At 43.9% G+C, this 24,092-nt stretch overlaps 1 protein-coding gene across 2 annotated transcripts in view; it reads right to left on the minus strand.

Moving 5' to 3' along the window:
* Nucleotides 1-17,081: 17,081 nt before the first annotated feature.
* The window catches only part of LOC142567790 (uncharacterized protein CG1161), a 39,461-nt gene continuing 32,450 nt past the window's right edge, over nucleotides 17,082-24,092 (minus strand). For both annotated transcript variants that reach the window (XM_075677944.1, XM_075677943.1), the window contains exon 4: nucleotides 17,082-23,405. In XM_075677944.1, the coding sequence (XP_075534059.1) occupies nucleotides 23,259-23,405 (147 nt within the window). In that variant the 3' untranslated portion in view covers nucleotides 17,082-23,258. The remainder of the gene's footprint in view (nucleotides 23,406-24,092) is intronic.

Consider the following 24,092-nt stretch of genomic DNA (forward strand, 5'->3'; position numbering starts at 1 on the left):
GGTGCTCCTAAGTCTGCAATGAAGCCCTGGGCCGCTATATTGTAGGGATGCCTTATGCCTTATTCTATGCTATTCTTATCATCCACCACACACGGCCGCCTGATCCCGTTGATAATGAGGGTAGACCGTCGCTCTGACCACTGGCCAAGCGCGAAAAGCCTGAAAAAGCATAGAACCGGAAAAGGCATCGCTACAAAATACCGGCCCTGCCCGCGCCCTCATAGCCGCCAGCCACTGTTCCTCCGCGAGGCTGCAAATAATTCGTGCTTCAAACCTCTTCTGTTACCCAAATAAGGCGGTAGCTACAAAAATAAAATTATTAGCGTGTAATTTTATACCTTTCTCCTCGCCTATTATAGTTGAATGGCGAATGCCTAATTCATTATTGCACTGAAATAACATGCTTGCTTCGCAACAACTATTTGTTGTGAAGTTTCACTTCAGTTGGCAGTGAAGTTTCATGAGTAAAACGGGTTCAGCAGTGACATGAACTGCACAGCAGACTTTTGAATAGTGAAATGCTCAGAGTCGATACATTTTGTCCATGTCTGTTGCACACCTCATTGTTTCCGCCGATGAAAAGACTTTTGAAGAACAGCAGACGCTCCGGAGGTATCAAGTACGGCGTCATGTTGAAAAGGCCGCATGACGACGATTTTTTTTTTTTTTGCTTCTGTCATTGGCTGGCGGAGTAACACAACTTCGCGCGGTCCGTGTGCCTTTGTTTCCAACTACTGTTTTTAAAGTTCTATTCTACTAAAGCAATCTTTATTTTACAGTTTCTCTTCTTTACTTGTTCTTCGCAGTGTTGTTCCTGCGCAAGTCCATTTGGCGTGGTTCTTTGTTTGCCAAGTAAAAGAGAGGCGTATCGCACAGGCGTACCTGTAAAATACACCTTATTTCATTTCTTTTTTGTGGGTTTACGCGTTTTTATGGCGAATGGTGGGCGTTATTGACATTTGTACTAGTAAAGGTACCCCCCCCCTCATTTGCATAGAAAAGCTACCTTGGGTTGGGGCCCCCCCGAAAAAAAATCCTGGGTACGTGCCTGGCAGATACGTCTGAGTCTGTCAAGGCGCCTAGAGTATGGTTAGTAGCGTTCGCTCGTACTCTTGATAAGGTGTCGGCTGTCGCAATGCTTTTGCCGGGAACGTGCGTTAGTGTGAAGCAGTACCTCATCAAACGCATTCTGAATCTTTCCATGCGAGGCGGCATCGCGTCCAGAGGATCACGACCGAGCAACGGAAGTAGAGGCTTGTGATCTGTTTCGAACAAAAATTTCATACCTCTTAAAAATTCGTCGAAACGTTCAGCTGCCCACGTCAGAGCTAACGCCTCCTTCTCTATTTGAGAATATTTTTGTTCCGTCTTTGTCAGCGATCTCGAGGCATAAGCAACCGGTCGTCGTTCCCCGGATGGTTGGATCTGAAATAATACAGCACCAAGACCATACGATGAAGCATCAGCCGAGACTATTGTCTCGTAGAGAGGGTGGTACATGGCGAGGCACCTGTCCGAGCTGATGGTTTCCTTGATTTTGCAAAACGCTTGTTCCTGTAGCGGTCCCCACGACCACCCATTGTCCTTGCACAGAAGGCTGCGTAGAGGCGCGCTCATAGACGCTGCATCTGGAAGAAACCTAGCAAGATGGTTCATCATTCCCAGAAGAGAGCGAACTTCCGTTACGTTCTGCGGCCTCGGAAATTCTGTGATGGCCCGCACTTTTTCAGGATGCGGCCGCACGCCACCAGCGCCAAAGATCATGCCAAGGAAGGATACTTCTTGCACTGAAAAACAGCATTTTTCTTTGTTCAGCGTCACTCCTTCCCGCTGTAGTCTTCCGAGCACCTTGTGTAAGCGAGAGTCGTGCTCTGACTTATTTGCGCCGAACACAAGAATATCGTCCATGTAGTTCAAAACACAGTCTAATCCTTCCAAGACTTGCGTAAACTTCCTCTGAAAAACTTCTGGTGCCGAGGTTATACCAAACGGTAGTCTGCGATAGCAGTACCTGCCGTATGGTGTTATGAAAGTGGTGAGTGTTTGGCACGACTCCGCAAGTTGGATTTGGTAAAATCCTGAGCTTGCGTCTAGTTTCGAGAACACAGAGGCTTCCTGAAAGCTTCCCATGATCTGCTCTACGGTTGGCAATTGGAAGCGCTCTCTTCTTACGAAGTTATTTAGTTGAGTGAGGTCGACGCAAATCCTTACTGAGCCGGATGGCTTCAAAACCGGCACAATTGGCGCACACCATTCCGTCGGATCCTCGACCTTCCTAATCATGCCTTCCCGCTCAAGCCTGTCAAGTTCCTCCTTAACCGCTTGCTTCATCGGGATAGGAATCCTGCGCGGGGTTGACACTGCGTGGGGGATTGCATTTTCTGCCAACCGTATCGTGTGCTCTCCTGCTATAGATCCGATTCCTTGAAATAGCCCTGGGTACTGTCTCGCGACCTCGTCGGACGTTTCTAGTTCGTCTAAAAATCGAACTACCCCAAGGGCATTTATTGCAGGTAGCCCTAGTAAAGGCATGTGCAAGTTTTTTACGACATACACTGTCTGCTCGCAGCGATTGTCCTTCCATGCGATTTCGGCTTGAAACTTTCCGCACGTGTCAATGCTTGCGCCACTTGGTCCCCTTAGATTTCCTGCTTTCTCAAGATAGCTTGGCATTCCTGGGAAATTTTCCCCCACGACCGTGACTTCTGCTCCAGTATCGACTTTCATTTTTACTTCATGGCCGTTTATCTGTACCGTCACGAAGTGCGCAGACAACTTGCTTTGTCGCGGTGTAACTGTGCCGAGGAATTGGCGCTCGTTATCTGGGCAGCCGTTATCTGGGCAGCCCGGTGCCGTTACCCCGTCAAGTTTTATGCGAAGCATATTAACGTAGGTTTCGGGCCTTCGCGCGACGCCCGGCGGTGGCCACCATTGACCCTGAAGTGGGGTCACGTGACATGACGTCACGTGATGACGTCACACAGGCTGCAGATGGGGCCTTATATCGCGCCGTCGGTCGCCTCCCGGCGGTGGCCACCATTGACCTTCAAGTGACCTTCAAGTAGGTCACGTGACATGACGTCACGTGATGACGTCACACCGGCAGCAGCTGGGGCCTCATATCGCGCCGTCGGTCGCCTCCCGGCGGTGGCCACCATTGACCCTGAAGTGAGATCACATGATGTGACGTCACGTAATGACGTCACACCGGCTGCAGATGGGGCCTCATATCGCGCCGTCGGACGTCGCCCGGCGGAGGCCTCCACGCTTCGGTTCGCGCCGTCGCGCGCGACGCGGCGCCACCATCGCTGCATCACGTGATATGTGACGTCACGCCAGGGATGAAGTGGCGCGCGCCCGCCGTCGCGTCAGTCTCTGTGCCCGCAACCGCGCCAGCGTCTTTGCGCCGGGCGTGTATGCGGTCAAGATGCCTCCAAACGCTAAGGATACGCTAAGGTTAAGCCCAGTGGATGCTTCGCATCCACTGGGCTTAACCTTGATAAGCCTTCAATTTTTTCTTTCTCTGTTTTTAATTCGACAAGCCTTTTCGAAATGCCCTAGCTTCTGGCAGTAAAAGAATTTTTGTTGCTTCGCTGGGCAACTAGTTCGCGGGTGCATCGAACCTGCGCAATAAGTGCAGCTTTTTACAGAAGCGGTCTTCTTGCGACGCGCAAGTGTAGCATTCCATTCTTCTGTTCTGTTTTCTTGTTCTTTACCACTGCAACATATGTTTCGGCGCTCGTACCTTCTCGCTGTTTCAAGTCTGCTTGCTGCTGCTTTGTCGTTTCGCTTGTTCAGGCCCTTGCTAATGCGGTGGCCAATGTTAGCTTAGGGTCCATTTGAAGCTCTTCCGACAGCGCTTCCTCTAGAAGGCCAACTACAAAGCGATCCCTTATTAAACGGTCCTTCATGTTATCGAAGTCGCATCGCTCTGCTAACTTGTGGAGGTCGGTTGCAAATTCGTCTACAGTTTCCCCTGGCTGTTGACGACGTCTGTTAAAACGGGCGCTCTCATACACTGTGTTCTTCGTGTGAACGAAATAGGCTTCAAACTTTGCCTTTAAGACCTTGAAAGTCTTCAGGTCTTCGTCTTTTACCGCTAACGAGCGAAGAATCTCTCTTGCCTTCCGGCCCATTGTGTAAAGAAGGGTTCTTACTTGAATTTCTTCCGTTTTCTCGCTGAGACCGGATGCGAAGCTGTAGTCTTCGAATTCCTCAATCCAAGAGGGCCAGTCTGCTGCGTTGTGGAAATATCAAATGGCTGCGGAGGCTTTATCCCAGCCATTGTTGCTCGTTGCTGGACGCTCGTTGCTGCCGTGCCTTCCGTGAAGACTTGCACCACTTGCAAGCTACTGCTCCGCTCTGTCGGACTGCATACGCCCCTGACGGTCTATTTCGGGAGCGGCCCACCCCACTCCTGACACCATGTCAGACACGCATCGTAGGGCGGTGATAAAGTTTATTCCGATGATGTGCAATATATACAGAAGCGCTAGTCACATGACTTTTGTGATAAGTGCGGGATGACAGCCAAAGAAGTGTGCTCGTGTTTTATCTGCAGGCTGACGTCACACCGCCGAAGTGATCGCAGTGCGGTGGCTCTGTGACACCGCTGCGGTCATCACTGCGACACCGGCGTTTCGCTCCTGCTGTTGTTAGTACCTGCTGCGCGATCATAGAATAGTTTCTAGGCGTCGTGTGCGCGCCCCGTATGGAAAACAATAACACGCCCTTGATTATTGAAGTTCTGGTATGATATTACAAAACACAAAAGCCAACTTATTATGTTGCTTCCTACGAGTTATATTTGTCTGTGGCGTCTTTTATTCGTTAACGCCGACGGTTGCCGCACTTTTAACACGCCGTTTGGCATTTTATGCACTTTTAGACAAAGAGATTTTAAAAAGTTATTGAATTAGACGTTCTGAATGTGTTTACCAAAATAGACACTGGTGACACCAGTAGTAGGTTTTACCGCAGATAGAACTTATACTAGCATATTCCGGGTGCTGGGATTATGTTTAGAAAAAATTGTATTTTCAGTCTTATCATAGACCAAGAAGTCTATAGCCGTTTGTAACCGTTTCAATAGGTTTTTAAGAGGTTCTGTGTTTCGTGGGTATAGAGCTGCGCATGTGAGTGGTAATGCCTCCGTCAGGATCCTCAATGCGTGCACACTGCACAGAACCATTCAAAAAAAAATTATGGGGTTTTAACCACTTTGATTATGAGGCACGCCCTAGTGGAGGGCTCCGGAAATTTCGACCACCTCTGGTTCTTTAACGTGCACCTAAATCTAAGAACACGGGTGTTTCCGCATTTCTCCCCTATCGAAAGCGGCTGCTGTGGCCGGGATTCGATCCCGCGACCTCGTGATCAGCAGACTAACACCATAGCCACTGAGCAACCACGGCGGGTGCAGAACCATTCTGGTTCAGGGAAGGATGCGCGAAAGAACGAGGACGTAAGAAAATACTGGCACGACGAGCTGTTGTGTCAGATCGTGTTACATCGCGCTTTTTTTCTAAGAGCATCTCGGTCGAGCAAGATGGTCGTAGAACAGCATTACCACTGCTTATTTTACCGCTTTGCTGCAGCTCATTTAATCATCACCTGCATTCTTTTAATACGACAAATGGCATCGCTGCACGGAAGAGCGTCTCTTGAAGTTTCCCAATAAGAGAAAGCGCCGCCGTGCCTGCTGCATACACGCTTACCTTTCCTGACGCAGTTAAGACGCGGCACCAGCTCTGCTACTGCGTGATACAGGGTCACTATGATAAGAAAATTAGAAAGAATAAACTAAATTAACACAGTAAGTGTGGTCAAACGTTGTCAAGCGTGATAGACGGACCTGCCTCGCAAGATGGGTTGAATAAATCGGCGTCCTGAAGTCGCAGTAGACTTACGTTACGCGGTGAAGCACACCCAAAAGTATTGCAGTGAAGCATGTCAAAAGTGAAGAAGGGCCACTGTCCCGGAAGATTTATAATGTGTTCCTTAATGATGTACGCGCGCAACCGCCGTGTCCTGTTACATTACGCGCGCCGAGGCGCCTAATAAGTTTACTGGCAGGCCTTCAGAGCTATTTTGGACGCCGCTGTGACGCTTTGAACCGTTGGTTTGTCGACCTCGTAAGCCAATGTTTTAACGGTCATTTTTTCTGAACTGTTGATTTCTTCCATAACAGCTACGTAATTTCGCAGTTTCCTGCCCAACTGCCTTGGTCATATGCAAGTCAAGGTGTTCTTTTTAGCCGAGCGCAGTTTTGAAAGCGAGACGACGCTTTTGCACCTGTAGTACCATCGCCCATTTACAACAGTCAATCAATGTCATTTTGTATGTCCCGTACTGGGAGACCACCGAACGCAGGGAACTCACTCGCAAGCGTGGATCTGCATAACTAGCCACGAGATCAGCGTACATCTTGAGAAGCTGCTTTGCATCAAAGGCCAGGCACGCTTGCTATGCTTCACCGCAAAACATTTTGTATAGCTAACCGTTTAACATATTTGTACTGCGGCGAAACTAACATTACGAAACCGAATTTTGCAACGCTTTTTAGACTCCTGCCTCTCTACCAGCCACTACCAAACGCTTGTCGGTATGTCACTTGGCAAAGGTCTTCCAAGCTAAATCTCCCCTGTTAGGAGGGGGAGAGTCACATATATGAAAACTGCCAAGGAAAGCATGCAATTTCCCTGATGAAGGCAAAGTCCCCTGTCGAAACATTTCCACCAGCTTGGTCGACCACCGTTATCACCGCAACATATTTGTGTGTTGCGGTGAAGCATGCCGATAGTGGGAAGGATTTAGGCGAATTGGGAATGTAGGGTTTCAGTCAGCAACGAACCCAATGTTTTAGTCTCAACAAAGCAGATTTTCGCGGCACGATGATGTTTCGACAACTTTTGTTGGCTAAAGCCATACATGCCAGGTTAGCTCTTGTCACTATCAATACGCTTTACCGCAATACTGAAGATGCCTCACTGCAAGACACACCCGCCATAGTTAGCCGAAACTTTACTTGATTGTTCACTACAAAACACATCCTGTATTGCGGCGAAACATACTAAAGCACATTTGTCAGTTTATAATGTAAAAACCCTTGCCCTTTGCTTTTCTGATATTGTGACCCTCAGTTTGATGAGAACATGTATTCACTGCTAAAAACATCTAGATTGAAATGGAGAAATGAACATTGATGGCATCCTGCGTGATGTTTATCCCTTTGATTTGTTGTGTGCCTGTCATGCTGCCATTATTAAATTTTCCTGTACTTTGTAAGGTACTGACATACATAACATTACATCGCAAGGAGCCACTGCGTAATTAGTGTTCAAGGGCCAGTGCGATGGGTTTTCTAAAGAGGTTGGGGTTATATTGTTGTCAAAGCTTTTTTTTAGAGAGATAGGTTTCTGAGAAGAAATCAGATGTCAGGAAATAGACCTCAGTGGTGCAGAAATTTTGGCTACCTTTTGCTCAAGTGTGCCCTAGACATAATTGAGTGATTTGCACTTGCAACTGGAGTAACCTCAGCTTGGGAGATCAGTGGTAGGGCATATTTTATCAAACAAGGCGATATATAGCGTTACCAGTCTGAGCAGACATGTTTAAGTGTGTGCCACCTTTGACATCTAGATTTCCAAACTCGGAAAAATTTGTAGCATATTTAGATCCTAGATTTTAAATGCTCTCTAAGCTGTATTCTTGCTCACTGCAGTTGCACACGGCTTCTCTCCAAATGGGAGAGCCCTTCTGCATAGCTCCTCAGGGAACATTCTTATTGACATACCTTCTTTTTATTTATCTCGCCTACAATCAAGATCAAATGTATATAGCACATGAATGTGCTGTGTATCAACCTAACATACATAGCCATGTAAGTTAGCTTGCTACCAGCTACAGCACAGTGCATGTAGCTGGTATTGGTTCGATCATTAAAGCTAAGCATTGCTACAGCCTTGAACTGTAGATATCATGGCATTAGAGAAGAGAAATGGATATGCAAAGACATTTGGGCTCGTTGAGACATTTTTTTGTGTGTGTGAAAAGGTGACAGATACGCAAAATGGGTCAGAACACATGTGCTTTCATCTTTTCGCACGCACAGAAAAAAAGCCGGAGGAATAAGTTTTCTTCACTATGCCATAGAAACTGCATGTTTGCTCTCAAAGGTAATTCCGATTCATCGGATTTGTTGTTGTGCTGTGTTTATTTTCTTAGAGTGTGCTTTTGTTTTTAAACGCTAATGTTTCAAACTCGTTTTCATTTTCATAGACTGAACATCCCATGTCTTGGTTTGACTTTGTGGTACAGCATACTAGCACTTAGCGTGGAGTGAAGCAGAGCGGTGTAATTTTATTAAATATGCAGATTTTAGTAGTATAACATAATCTCATAAAAGATGTGTGCTGAAAATAAAGTATTCCTACCCACATTCCTCGTTGTTTATATATGCTTGTATTCCTTTATTCTCTTCAGCAAAACCATTTATATGGAGCATTGATCGTGATAATTAAGTGCTCGCGAGTGTCTTAAAAACAGCCTTGAACCCTTTCTACTGGTGCACTGGTAAAATGCATAGATGCAGTGAAATTGAAACAGAAGGCAAAATAGCAAACACCAATGGTTATTGCCGCATTTGTCAGGCTTGTATGACAGCAATTTTCACATAAAACAATATACTAAGATAGAGCATACTAGCACTACAAAGTACGGATCTTTCATGTTAAGCATACATTACCACAAGCTCATTAAAGGTGGTCACAAGAGAAATGCTGGCTTTGATGAGCAACTATAAATGTTAAAGGCTGCCGGGAAAATGTATTCAGAAATTATGCTATGCGTAGCATTTACTCAGTTCAGAGAGCTTCCAAAGTTACCATAAGGCTTTGGTAGCTGTGGATGAGTGAACAGTTGTAGCCCTATTTGGATCATTAGAAATGAAGATTAAGATCAAAACGTGAGTAACAACTGGTAATGCAATTAAAACATCTCGCTATACCTTTAATAAAGAGACCGTGAAATGAAATTAGTCACAATTTCCTTTTCTTTTTACTTCATTTGGGTTGAATATATTGATTGTAATAACACGAGAAAGCACAGCGGGCGAGGCACGTACATTAGAAAAATGCTAGTCTTTTTTTATATTCTGCTTTCTCTAGATTTAAAGTTCCGTAAAGTTAACTTGGAAAGCTACAGTAAAGCCATTACTTTAGCCTGTATGGTGCATAACAGTGGCAATCGCGAAACTAACATCTTCGGTTTATAGTACCTTATAGGTAGGCAGCAGATGAAATGGACATTTCGACTAGGTGGACACGGAATGCACCCCCTGTGCATGAGGAGACAGGCGCCCCCAGCTAATCAGGATTTCAGCAGAAGATATGGAGATGTCCACTATAAAGGTACCTATTTAGGTGTTGAGCTATTAGAAGATTAAGTAAGGGGACCAACATGCTGAACAAGTAGTTAATTAAGTAAAATACAGGCAGAAGGGTGGAAAGATAGGACAGAGCACAGGGGGTGCATTCCGTGTCCACCTAGTCGAAATGTCCATTTCATCTGCTGCGGAAGTTCTGATCGGCTGGGCCGGGATACGCATGAGGAGACAGGCGCCCCCAGCTAATCAGGATTTCAGCAGAAGATATGGAGATGTCCACTAGGTGAATACTAGTATTGTAGCGTATACCTATTTAGGTGTTGAGCTATTAGAAGATTAAGTAAGGGGACCAACATGCTGAACAAGTAGTTAACTCAGTAAAATACAGGCAGAAGGGTGGAAAGATAGGACAGAGCACAGGGGGTGCATTCCGTGTCCACCTAGTCGAAATGTCCATTTCATCTGCTGCGGAAGTTCTGATCGGCTGGGCCGGGATACGCATGAGGAGACAGGCGCCCCCAGCTAATCAGGATTTCAGCAGAAGATATGGAGATGTCCACTAGGTGAATACTTACAGAGCTATGTAATAGAGCACTTCTGTAACCAACATGCCTGCTACGCCATCCTTGCTTTCAATGTCTGTCTTAGTAACTAAAAGTGTGAAAGAACCAGGTTTGTGCATGAAAAGTTTTCCTGAGAGTGTGTGCCTTGAAGCCCGTAGTGGTAATCACAGGAAACGGGGATGGATCGGGAGTAGCACCAAAGGGCAAGCCTTCATCAAAACAAATATGGAGGGAAGTCACTGCATGCTCAAACTTGTCAGCTCACAAGTTTGCCAAGACCAAGTGATGTTGGAAGTTGATGCAGCCTATATGGTTGATGAATAAGAGCATAAGCCAAAATTATTTAGGTACTGTTTATGAGGACTACATATTTACAGGAAATCTCAAAATAATTATGTTAGCGCAGAATACCTTCCACTAGTTGTGACGTCCTTGAAAGAATAAAAATATTTGCACTGTACTTGTGTAGCACATGAAGTTACATTAAAAAACTCAGCAATGGAAACTAAATGCAAAGAGTAGTACTATATATTGCCACCTCTTTAGCGCTAGATGAATTCAAATAATAATAATAATAAGCAAATGAAAACTGGACGAGAAAAAAAACATGTTGCGGCACCCACATGACAGACTTCTTCACAATGATTGTGAACAAAGCTCCAGTTGAGCCATCGCAGTTGAACCATTGCTTACCAGACCAGACGGGCTGCCATAAAACTTTTCACTACTTCAATGCGAATAATTAGTGGTTGGAAAATATCAATTTTTATAATAGGAATAGTAAGTAATCAATTATGCATACAGTTACAGCAGGCATATTTATCTTGGAATTAAGCACCATGCTTGCATTGACTGGTAAAAAAATAGAAAGCTAAATATCGGGGAAGATTAGGATTATCTTTAAACACAAGTTTATTATTTTTCGTTCAAAAACTGCACAAACGGCCTCTCTAAATCTTTAGAGCCTGGTGGCAAACATTTCTAAGAATGAATAGCTGCTGTATGACTAGCTGTAAAAAGTTCTAAATAAATGGTTGCCCCCCAAAAATATAATTAGTGGTGAAAATGGAAAACAGAAGCTGCTGAAAGACTTGCTTTCTGTAAAAACGTCTAAAAGGACGCGTTGCATGAAACAAATCTGCTTATAAAAAATTTACATGACTAGACTGACAATAAATTTTGTTACAGATAAGCTAAAATCTGGGGTTCTGTAGCCTTCCACCATGAAACCAAAAACAAAGCTTGCATTACCCATTTTGTTTGTGCATTGCCTCGAAAATTTATGTTGCTTCACTTGTGATAATTTGGGATACTTTGTTAGCAGACAGACACTTGAGTAACAACGTTAACACTTGGTTATAGCAATATATTTGGCTAGTTTTACATATTCAAAAATGCCAAACAGGTAATTATTTTAAGATATAAATAGTTAGCATGTAACATTCCTTTCACATTCATAACTTGAATTATTCGTCCACCCCTGCAAATAATACTTCCTTTGTTTGTTGTTTCATTTTAATTCCACCAAATTAAAAAGAACAAAGTGCGATCAACGGGATTATTATTGCTATTATTATAAGGAAAAGAAAAGAATTTGCTTGAAATGCGTGCTGGTGTAACACCAACACATATGTTCACTTTGTGATTAATCTGCATTCTGTTTTCAGCAAAAGCTAGGCTTTAAGGAAAAGTTTAGTGCACTCAAGACGAACAAGAACGTAGAAAAGACAACACAGCTCAGATGTCGGTCCTTCTGAAGCTATGCTATGTTTGCAACACTAAGTTTATTCCCATGAGGAGATGCATAGTTGTATCAAAAACATTCTTTATTAAAATTCAAGCATCAGACTGCAGTAATCGTTATACACGTTACTCTATAAATATGCAATAGACATATACAATACTTAAGGCAATACAAACAACATAAAAATGCACTAGAATATAGATGAAAATTACCAACTGCAATTACAAAACATTATTTGAAAATGTTTTCGTTAAAGGTAAAACAAGCAAGGACGACACCAAATAAAGGTGGCACTATCAAAAACAACGAAAATACAGTTGTTTATAAGCACGCTGAGTATCAAAAAACAAACAAGAGACGAACAACGAAGATTTTCATATCTTGAATTACGCTGCTCAGCGTTTCATTGGCAACGTGGAGGCTGGGAGGCGACACAACGAACTTATTGCAACTATTCATGTATTGCGCAAACAGTCCTCTTTTAAAATGGCATCTTTCGCGCCTTCACTTTGGCGAAATCAGATATAGTCTGTTCGAAGGATAGATCGCGGAGGTGGTCACTTTCAATGGACATGATAGCAAGCGAATTCACCTTGTCGTCAAGAAGGCTCGAACGAAGGCGATTTTTTCATCAGCGACAACTTGGAAAACGATTGTTTGGTCTCACAGTTTGCAACGGGTATGCTTAAGTGCATTCGCAAAGCAATAGAAAGGTTCGGAAACACATCAATAAGCTTTCTTTTGTGCAGCAACTTCATTATTCCCAGGTGTCCTGGCACACAGAGTTGTGCAGAAAGTTCGCAAACTGAACGATTTCAGCGGAAAATGCTGGCTCCAAATCATTTTTGTAGGTTTTCATCAACTTCTCAGCCTGCTGTGCCAGAGAGACCTCGCTCCCAATTTCCGTCAGCAATTTTAAGAATCCGAACCTTTCGCAGAGTTCAGTGTAGGCAGCCTTTCGCACTCGCAAAGTAGAGCCCAGACTGTCGAGTACAACGTTGTAGGTCTCTACGATAAACTTTTTTTCTACCTTGTAGCGCACTATCGCTTTTTCCGTCCGGGTGCTTACTGATAACGATGCGTTTGCCCTCATCCTGATAACATTGATTGGTACTTAGCATGTGTGCCCTCTCTTCGAAGGTATCAAAGAGAGGTCGCAAAGAATTAACAAAGCCTTCTAGAGAGCTCAGCAGGTCTACAGCAGTTGAAATGTCTAGGCCTGTTTTCTGAAGTGCTACGGTCGTTTTGTCAAAGTGCTCCAAGATTTCACTCCAGAAAATCGCCATGAATGCAATCTCTAGTTTTGTCATTTTCTTGAAGAGAGAGTGCGCTTCGTTCCTAGTGTCACCGTTGTCTTTCTAGTTCTTTGATATAGCTTCAAAGCAACACAAGACTGCACTTAAATTTTTCAGAATGACCTTACATGATTCAGCGTGTCTTGACCACCTGGTCTCAGAGAGACTTTTCAGAACAAGCTGCTGGCCAGTTCCGCCCATGCTGTCTAAAAGATACCTCCGTCGCTTCGGTGAGGCAGCAAAGAACACATAGTCTCTGAATTACAGTGAAAAATTGGAGTGCCTGAAGGCAACTGTCAATGCTACACACGCCAACTAATTTCCAGGTGAAAATTTGCAACTGGGAATGCAACTGGTTCCAGTTCAACTGGTTTATGGAACAATTCCCAGTTGGTCCCCATTGCAACTGGTCCCAGTTGTTCCCCATTGCAATTGGGCCCAGTTGATTCCTATTGCAACTGGTCCCAGTTGGTCCACACTGGAACAGGTTCCAATTCCTATTGCAACTGGCATCGATTGTGCAATAGGGATAGTGAGCCATGGCCAGCAGGAACCACAGGCAAACGTTTACATATAAATGGGATTCAAGCTGGCCATAGCTTGTATGCTTTTTGTGGTCGCCATCGCATGTCGCAAAGAACCAGCCAGTTCAGTGAACTTTATGCAGCCGACGCAGCTTGATGTTGAAACTTGACTTTTATTTGAACAATTGAGCTTGTGTTTAGCGATGAAACATCTTCAATGCTCCCTTGATGACATTGCACACGTTTACACATTTCGTAGCTCTTGCACATCACCATCTGAAAGAAATATCTATATGTATTCAGTAAAAAAGCAACCACTACTTCATACAAGCAATTCTACTTATACATTATACAGGTATGTGTATCAGTAGTTCTGATACACATAATACAGCGTGACCTGATGTAAAGCCAGAACTGCCCTTGAACAGAAGCTATTGGCCACATAAAGAGTGTGCAATGACAAATAACTATTGTTTAGCAGTAACTACGGCTTTTAGTATGAGTAGATCATGACACAACTGACTACAGAGAAGCAGTGTTACATATAAAAATCTCGCAAGAGACATTTTATGATGAAGTATTCAGAAGTGTGCGATCCTATTTCATGTGCCCTTGTATGCGGTGAATGTTTTGCGCAAATTGGAATGCCTACGTAAAAAAAAAAAGTTTCATTATGAGCACGACTCGATCGAGTGTGCCTGTAACAGTGGGCAGAGCTGCATGTACACACATGTGTCCATTAACTGTCATGTTTACGACTGAAGCGAAAATCTTGCACCGAAATCTTTTTAATTAAGATCATGTTTTATCCGAAGCTCGTGCTTCTGAATTCTGCATCACTAACACTATCAACAGAGATTGTGCTCTGACTTTTTCTAATAAAAAAAATTCAGACGTATACCATATGAGCTGTCTCATGTCTTTTAGCTCTTGTGCATCATCTAATCGTTATGCCTACACAGGGCTGCATTATTCCAGAGCTTTTTTTTTTTCTTGTCTTAATATAGCTTACGTATGCAACAAGTTTGGGAATACGCACTTGCCGTGCAAGCACGCTCTGTATGCGTTTGTTACACGTTAGGCAGAGCTACAGGTGTGCGCTAGTATATGCTTAATACTTCTATGTGCTATTCAAAGCACAAGTCTTGCATGACACTGGTTCGTATTGACACGTGGACTTTTCTCGGTAACTGCACTCACCCACTGGCTACTTAAGTTTATCGCTCTGCGCAAGACGTGCCTGCATGACTGTAACTTACTCAAATGTTATTGTTGATTCTATTTGTTGTGCATATATGTTATCGCCTAAGCTAGAGTAATCAGATTGTATGCGCGACACGAATTGTGTAGTACTGTCTAGAAGTAATGTGGGCACCATCGATTATGCTGGAACCTTCGGCAAGTTACGTGAAAAAAAAGAAACACACATGTTTGACTTGCAGATAATGGGGCTCAAATCATCATCATCATCATCAGCCTGGTTACGCCCACTGCAGGGCAAAGGCCTCTCCCATACTTCTCCAACAACCCCGGTCATGTACTAATTGTGGCCATGCCGTCCCTGCAAACTTCTTAATCTCATCCGCCCACCTAACTTTCTGCCGCCCCCTGCTACGCTTCCCTTCCCTTGGGATCCAGTCCGTAACCCTTAATGACCATCGGTTATCTTCCCTCCTCATTACATGTCCTGCCCATGCCCATTTCTTTTTCTTGATTTCAACTAAGATGTCATTTACTCGCGTTTGTTCCCTCACCCAATCTGCTCTTTTCTTATCCCTTAACGTTACACCTATCATTCTTCTTTCCATAGCTCGTTGTGTCGTCCTCAATTTCAGTAGAACCATTTTAGTAAGCCTCCAGGTTTCTGCCCCGTAGGTGAGTACTGGTAAGACACAGCTATTATATACTTTTCTCTTGAGGGATAATGGCAACCTGCTGTTCATGAACAACATGAAAAACAAGCACCAAACTTTCGAAAAGTGATGTGTACAAACGTGACGTAGTAGGACAGTTGAGTCAATGACACTGTGCTGCAGTATTGACACCTTTGTGATAAAGAAGCATTTGCACTCGAAACATAAATAAGTTACATATATAATTACCTCCAAATGGCAGAATCAAAACCAGGGAAAAGTGCACACGTCAATCCACACACGAAGTGTCCACAAAGCCGCGTAGTCGGTGTTAAAAACAGGTGCCATCCGCTGGCCTGTAATCATGCCGTCTTCCAAAGGTGAAAATGTCCAACACTAATACTACTACATAAATGCGGTTACGCAGGCAATGACACCACAGGTTCCCAGCAACACATTTTTTTGGTCGGTAGGTTTATAGCCACTCAACTGCCATTGTCCGTTATTAATTAGTCCATCGCTTAGCGAGCACTTGATCCACGTTCCCCGCCAACAACATATTAACAAGGTTTTATTGTATTTGAAAGGACTATTGCAGCGGCAGCATGCAGCTGCAGTCCAAGGACATTTTATAGATCATGATGTGTGTCATGACACATGTTTAGAGACGATCAAGATTGCAAAATGTCTATAATGCAAATCACACGAGCCAGGACCTCATTAAATATGAAACCACCACTGTGCTTGTAACGTGCTTCAAGGGCTCTAATATTGCGGAAGAATATTCGGGCATCTCACAACATCAACATTAAGTAGGTGCTGGCCCAGACCAGGTTGGCAGGGGAATTTGTGCGATTACTCCGTTAACTAGAAACAAATTCAAGGGTTTTACGTGTCAAAACCACACCGATTGTGGGGCATACCATAGTGAGGGGACTACAGGTTAATTTTGACTGCTTCGGGTTCTTTAACGTGCACATAAATCTAAGTACACGAATGGTTCTGCTTTTCGAACACATCCCAATGCAGCTGCTATGGTCTAGATCAAACCCATGTCGTTCAGCTAAGCTGCACAGCACCATCGCCATTAAGATACTCAGGCAGGCGAGTACTCAGTCAGAGGCACTCGCACAAAAAGTCTAATTACTTGAAGGAATGCTTCACACGGGTGCAGTGGCACTTTTGTTTAGTAGAAATTTTTCAAGGACACGGATCTCTCATCATTTTAGAAATTGGTCACTGCGGGCATTTTCAAAATCGCATGATCCTGCCTACTGCGACCACTCCACAGGTGGACGTGGAATGAGCGCAGCAACTTCCATAGGATGCCAGTCTCGTACAAGTGCTGAGCAATTTATTTGCTGAAGCAAAGCAAAAAAAAAAAATGCATATGTGACTTTGTAACAGCAGTGCAAATGCACGTAGACCTGTGAATGCTGAACGTAACTTGTTCTTATGCTACGACGAATAAAAGTTGGGCCCCTCAGTTAACCCCTTTCTTGTTCTGAGGCTTGTTAGTTTATATATTAGGCCATTGTAACATAGATAAAACAGATACTCGACACTACAGGTGCAACAGTAGCATTTCGCATTGTGTTCTGTGTCGGTTTTATCTGTGCTACAGACAGTGGCTTCAATGAATTCTCACCATTTTAGTCGATCAAGAATTTTTCCCGACAACGTGTGAGACAGAAGTCTTTTTGACAGTAGACAGGTAGAGAAATGTAAACATGTGATCGCTTTTATTTTCAGCATTTCTTTATTTTTTTACCACATTTACTTCACAGGCATCAGCGCTTACTGGTAGAAACAGAAACTGCTACAGATATGTGCAGCTGACTATTAGAAATTTTGAAATATGTTGAAATACTAGATACAGTCAGATCTCGATATAATGAAGTTTCATACATAACAAAGTAAATCTAAAACAGATTTTTTTTCACAAGTTCTGCATATATGCTTATCACAAATATTGAATACATGTATAACAAAGTATTTCTGTCAGCTGTGGCTTCGTTATTAACAAGGTTCGAGTGTAACATAAAAAACGCAGACTCGTCTATCACGCCTTCGTAAGCACTCATCTTACACTATGTACATCTGAATAAAACCTTGCTGCATGTTGACATTCAATACATGTGCCATTTTAGGGCCAGCAGTTTCTGCTCAGCCACTGGTTGCAGCACATTTTCATAGTTTATCAGACTTAAAGAAATAAATACATCAACTCAAGATAATACAATAATATTTGGGGTTTTATGTGCCCAAACCACTTTATGATTATGAGGCACGCCGTAATGGAGAACTCCGGAAATTTTGACCACCTGGGGTTCTTTAACGTGCACCTAAATCTAAGCACACGGGTGTTTTCGCATTTCAACCTCATCGAAATGCGGCCACCGTGGCCGGGATTCGATCCCGCGACCATCAACTCAAGATGGAACGCAAACTCAGAATGGAGATACTAGACAGGGATGGTAAACAAAGACAAGTGCTGCTATTTCCTGCTATTCTTACTGTCCTTGTTTAGTTTCTGCACTGCGAATTCGCATCAAATCATTAACTAGCCTGATCCCATACCTTGCTACAGTCAACATGGGAGTTTCAAAAACCAGGATGTATGGAGGCATGGCTTCGTAGATTGCATGTTGGCAGGATGTTGTCACAAAGGCCATGCGACCGTGTTCGGATATAACATTTTTGTCAGAGACAGACGTGCAGTCACGGCACTTTTCCGTGGATTATTTCAAGTGTGCTTGAAGAAGGTGCAAAATCCGGGGTAAATAAAAGTACCAAAAGTGCATGACCTTTCTGGCTAGTCTACTAGCTTTGCTGTGCTCAAAGTTTGCATAGCTGTAGCATTTCATTGTGCTCACATTTTAATGCTATTCGAATGATGATTACCGTTTCAAGGTAGTAAATTTGCTCATGTTGTGAAGCAACATGCCATTACAACGATCTGCACTAATAGTCTTAACAATTTCTGATGAGTGGAAGCGTATGCAAACGCACACATTTTCTGTATTTTTCCGGTGACAAACAACTGTTAAAATAATATCACTTCGTGCAAGATGCATCTACGTGTATTGAAACATCACTGAATGTTGTTGCCGGTTCTAAATAGAAAAAATCTTGTCCAACCAGACTGCGTGCACACGAAACACTGATTTCGTGGCGTACATTCTGGAACATACATATGCAAGCATCACCAATTATGCTGGAATGCACAATAATCAGCCAATGCACTTAACCCATAGATCAGATTTCAATGAGCAACAACTCTGTACTCTGCTATCACTGTACATTGAGTGCCACTTGTTTTTCAGGGCAAGAGATTGCACTATAAAAAATTGGATTTACAACTTAATTCTTGTATTGTATGATTATTCACTACTACTGCAATGTGACAGTATTAACAGTCAGCATACTTTCTGTTTATTGCATATTGTTTTATTGACTTGTCAACCAATTGCAAGAACTGAAGAACACATTTTGTTCCGCTGTTTGTGTTTTCCTATATAGACTGTTTAATCACACATGCAAAATGTTTTTTATGGACTGTACATTTTCCATATGACGTAATGATATCCCTCATATTTTTTTAAAGAAAGCAAGGAAAAAATATTTGCTGACATGTACAATTTCATCTGCATTAATCAGTACCATGTGGGTGCTCCAGTACTTTTTTCTGCCCACACTAAATCAGAAGTACAAATCTTGTGCAGCGAAGAAAGACAAAAAAGTAAATTTTGCTACAATGAAAGAGTGTTGCCATCTCTTACTGCAACGTGAAGTGCAGCATGTACCATTGGCATAAAGCGAAACACAAAGAGGCCAATATTAATAGCAACACTACTTACGCTGGTTTACTTGAATGTGTTGAGCTCTCATAACGGCCCCACTTAAGATGAACTTCCACCTAACTAATGAAACTTGCGTGACTGTCAAAATAAACATTATTTCAATGGACGAAAATTGCATGTACAACAAACTTCTTTGAGCCCTGCAAATTGGTTACAGCAAAGGGATGGCGTAAACCCGACGCCGCAATATGAGATAACAATGGCCTCCGACCACTCGACGCACACAGGCAGTTTTCCCGAGCCTCCTCACCGGCGAACTACCTCTTTCGTGCCCTCTCAAGCGAGCCACCCTCTCCCTGCCGACACAGGCTGTCCACGAGTGTCGGCATGTGCTTCCAAGACCACCCTCCCGCTTGCCCTTGCAACTCGGCTCTTCTCACTCGCAACTCATTCGCCTGTCTCTGCGGGTGCACCACAGTGCCAGCTTGAAGTCCAGGAGTTTCATTCTCTGGCTCTTAGGGGGAAGCAGTCCCCTCCACCCGCTTCCTTGTTTGATTGTCGCACATGCTCGTCTGCTCCATCAATTGCGACACTTTGTTCTCCCGGTCGGCGTGTGTGGTGCGATCACTTATAGTTGCATCCGAGTTGTATTCAGGATGGGGGACAGGAGGCCTGCCATGCTTGCAGAGGTCACGAAACAAAAAGTGCTGGACATGGCAATGAAAAAAAAAATTATGGGGTTTTACGTGCCAAAACCACTTTCCGATTATGAGGCACGCCGTGGTGGAGGACTCCGGAAATTTCGACCACCTGAGGTTCTTTAACGTGCACCTAAATCTAAGTACACGGGTGTTTTCGCATTTCGCCGCCATCGAAATGCGGCCGCCGTAGCCGGGATTCGATTCCGCGACCTCCTGCTCAGCAGCCCAACACCATAGCCACTGAGCACAACCACGGCGGGTGGACATGGCAATGAAGTGAGCAATTTTAACGGAACTGTCTCGTGGTGTTGAAAACAGAGTCGTTGATGAACATGTCAAAATCAACCACCTCAGCAATTATAAAGAGCAAGGAAAAGATCGCCAGCTCCAACGCCGACTCGGCAGACAAAGTGCCTGTGGAAGGCCACCTATGCTCAAGTGGTTCGCATACACATGGGATCGCTACATTCCATTAAGTGGAATGCTGGGAAAACCCAAGAACTTCGCATTCCTGGAAAGTTTGTCCGACTTGTAAAGCCCAGGCATTGGCTGACTACATCGATTCAAAGTGCACCATAGGATTGTTTTTAAATACATTTTTGGCGAGGCAGTTTCGAATTGGCTTGTAACAAAACAAGCCATCATTGCAAGCTACACAGAGCAGGACGTGTATAAATAACACACATGAAACTGCATTATTTGACTAGATGCTGCCGGACAAAATGCACGCCACGAAAGGTGACTCATAAGCTGGCAGCAAACCCCTTAAAGTGCACGTTACAGCACTTCTGTGGATTCATGTGGATGGCATTGCCCAGCCCATGACCCTTCCTAACCGGAAAAATAAAAAAAATTACATTGCTTTCGCAGCTACGTGCCATGCGCTACAGGCACATACTAAGGCGTGGATTACACAAGATTTATTCTCAGAGTGGATGGGCAAGTTTCAGTGCAACATGCAGAGGCAGGTGCGTGCTGCTCATGCTCGACAACTGCCCAGCAAACCACATGCTAACTTCTCTGATGGCAGTGACTGGACTTTTTCTGCCACCCAGTAGCACTTTGAAAGTGCTACCCCTTGATTCGGGCATAATACGTGCCCATCGTTACGCGCAGCAGCGTGGAGTGCTTGCTCATCACTGTTCACCGCCCGGCCGCCAGCTTGCCGCTTCGAATTCCACTGTATTCAGCCGCTGAGACGGTGAAGGCAGCCTGGGTCGAGGTGATGGCTGCTTACGTGTGAATTTGTTTCCACAAGGCCAGCTTTGTCAGTGTAGATGGTGAACCTGATGCTTTTGAAGAGTCCACTGGCAATTGGTGGCAGTGCATCTTCAACATCAACAAGGCGGGCTATGACAATGGCTGGGATGATTTTATTTCTGATGATGATGCTGACATTGTGGAACTGTGCACGTACGAGGGCATCATTAGTGAAGTATAGGTCGAGAGCGACGCAAAGGAGTCTGATCACGATGAAACTTCAGAGCCAGCACCTGTAAGCACGCCTGTAGCAATGTTCTACACAGAGGGCCTCGGACAACTTGTCTATGCCAAGGGCCTTGGCAGAGAGCTCGCTTCTGTTTTAAATAAACTGGAGACCACCTTCGTCGGATCTGCACTGCAGAAAGACTACCATCGTGGAGATTTTTGCAGAGTATAAATTTCGTGTTTTGTCTAGGAACTATTCTTTTTTTTTTTTAGCTGTGGTCCACTTACTACGAAATTTGGGATATAATGATCGGATTCCACATGACGCTCAGGTTCATTATGAGTGGGCTCAACTGCACATATACTATCAGTAAACATTTGACATCCTCTATTTCCATGTGTTATAAGTGCTTTCTAATGCAAGGATCACAGCAGTATGGTTCAGTATGTCCAGATTTGTTTGTTTGAATTTATGCAGATAGTGTAGTGTTTCATTCAACAACAACAAATGGCACCACAATTTCACTGCAATAATTATTTCTTGGGAAGATTTTTTGTATGTGTGGTCTAGTCACAGACGACACATACTACTTATTTATTTTGGACAAAACAGATGGGAAACTATTACAGCACTCAAATATGAAAGTCTAATTATTAAATGGTATTATATTGCCAGAGCCATGAAATGCTACATCTGTACAAGGTATAAGTGCCGATAATAAGAGCGTTTTAATTGCCAAAAGTCATCGGTACCTCGTGTTCTAATTTAGTGGACAGGAAGAACAACATTAGGCAATAAGAAAGTGCAGCGGACGCAGTACAACTTAAAGCTCTGCGTGTTGTGCCTGGCTATATTCACGAAGAAAAGATTTCCTTGCGAGCACAACTGTCTTGCGAGTATGATATGCATGCTAACGGTCAGTTTCTGCAGCCCCTTGTCAACAAAAAGATATCCGATATATAAAGAAGGAAAACACCTACTGATAAAGCTATTAAAGTTAATATTTTTGCTATCACATGGGAGCATGATTCACAGAAGGTAGAGATGTTAAAGCAGTCCTTTTAAGTACAACTCATAAATTAAATGACCCAGGCATATGTTGTACACCAGTGGCAAATTGGCATCATTCTAGTTAGGCACATCTTCTGCAGTCCTGATGTGAAGCGACTCCAGATAAAGATGCGCAGTAAAATTTTTACTGCACGCTTGTTACCCTGTGCCTGTTCCTTGCAACAGGGACACTAAAGAGAAAAAATAAATTAAGCTGTATTAATGAATACATAATGCTTCCCTAAGGCCAAAAATGCCAGCCTTACTATCAGATGGAGCTTGATAAGCAATAAAAGACAAAAACAAAAGAGAAAGGGCACTGCGCCTTGAAATTTCTGCAGTCATGAATTTTGAAGATTCCTTGTTCTGGCCTAGTTCCCTTTATGGTTAAAAAATGATTAATATTGGATTCTAAAAGGGCCAAATTCTGAATATGGTGAGTTTCGACAACTTTGACCGCACCACGAAGGCCGAAATACAAGAAAATTCTTTGAAGTCTGGCATCAGAGGCTATCAGTGTAGGGTTCTGGCGTAAAATATAAAAGTTGAAAGCTCAGTCGTAACTTTTTTTATGTTGTAAACAACCACATTCTGTGAAAAATTAAAGGAAATAGAATTTTGAAAGTATACTTTATCTGTCTAAAATGAATCAGTCTTACTCTTTAGTGTCCCTTTAAACATTGTGTCTTTGAGAAATGCATATAGGATACCAGCTTTTCTGGTCGGTGTTTTTGTGTTGCTTATTGCATATCAGCTATCCGATCTGACAAGCTTCCATCGTACTCTGGACTTGAGACACCCGAAAGTGGACAGGAAAAGCAGCCGAGGCTCAGTATACAATTTAGGCACCGTCCAGCTGGGGGCCATTCTCGAGACAGAGAAACGTCGTCCAGTCACCAGGAGAGAGGTGCTCAGTTGAGCATAGTGTGCTTGTCGTAGATGTTCCTGCGCTGCTCCTGGACCTGCCGCTTCCACTTGTCCTGCTGCTGGCCCACCTTGTTGAGCACACTGCTGCTCGAGCGACGGGTGCGCTGCTGGTGCACCGGAAGGGGCTCCTCCTGCGAGAGATGCACGCACAATAGACCATTCTCACAATTACTAGTTTCAGCATGCCAAGATTGCTGGAAAGCATGTCGACAGCATACCTGCCACTCTCTGAACACTCGTAAACATCCTGTGCACAGGACAGGGAGGGGGTGAGGTAGGACACATATCTTACTAAACGAAAATATTAGGCAGGGCTAGATCAACAGATTATTTGTTGAGAAGTCTACCGCAGTTCTGTGTGTCAACATGTCACCTTGGCATATAAAACTGCTGCCAACAGTCTCACTGCTGCTCCACAACTTCGAACGCGAGCACCAAAACGCACACATTCTGGGGTTTTCTGTGCCAAAACCACCATTTAATTATGAGGCACGTCGTAGTGGGGGACTCCAGAAACTTGGACCCCCTGCGGTTCTTTTAACGTGCACCTAAGTCTAAGTGCATGGATGTTTTCGCATTTCGCCCACATCGAAATATAGCTGTCACGGCCAGGATTCAATCCCGTAACCTCGTGCTTAGCAGCCCAACACCACATCCACTAAGCAACTATGGCGGGTAAGCACCAAAACTTGCCTTATTTCTTGGCATTCCATCACCTAAACCTGACCACCATTGTACCACCAGCCTAAGGTGAACTGGCAGGTATGAGGACGTAGCAGTCCTTAGCGGGCTGAACAGCAACAGCGGTAAGAGGCGTA

The sequence above is a fragment of the Dermacentor variabilis genome, unplaced genomic scaffold (assembly GCF_050947875.1).
Source record: "Dermacentor variabilis isolate Ectoservices unplaced genomic scaffold, ASM5094787v1 scaffold_14, whole genome shotgun sequence".
NCBI classification, from domain to species: domain Eukaryota; kingdom Metazoa; phylum Arthropoda; class Arachnida; order Ixodida; family Ixodidae; genus Dermacentor; species Dermacentor variabilis.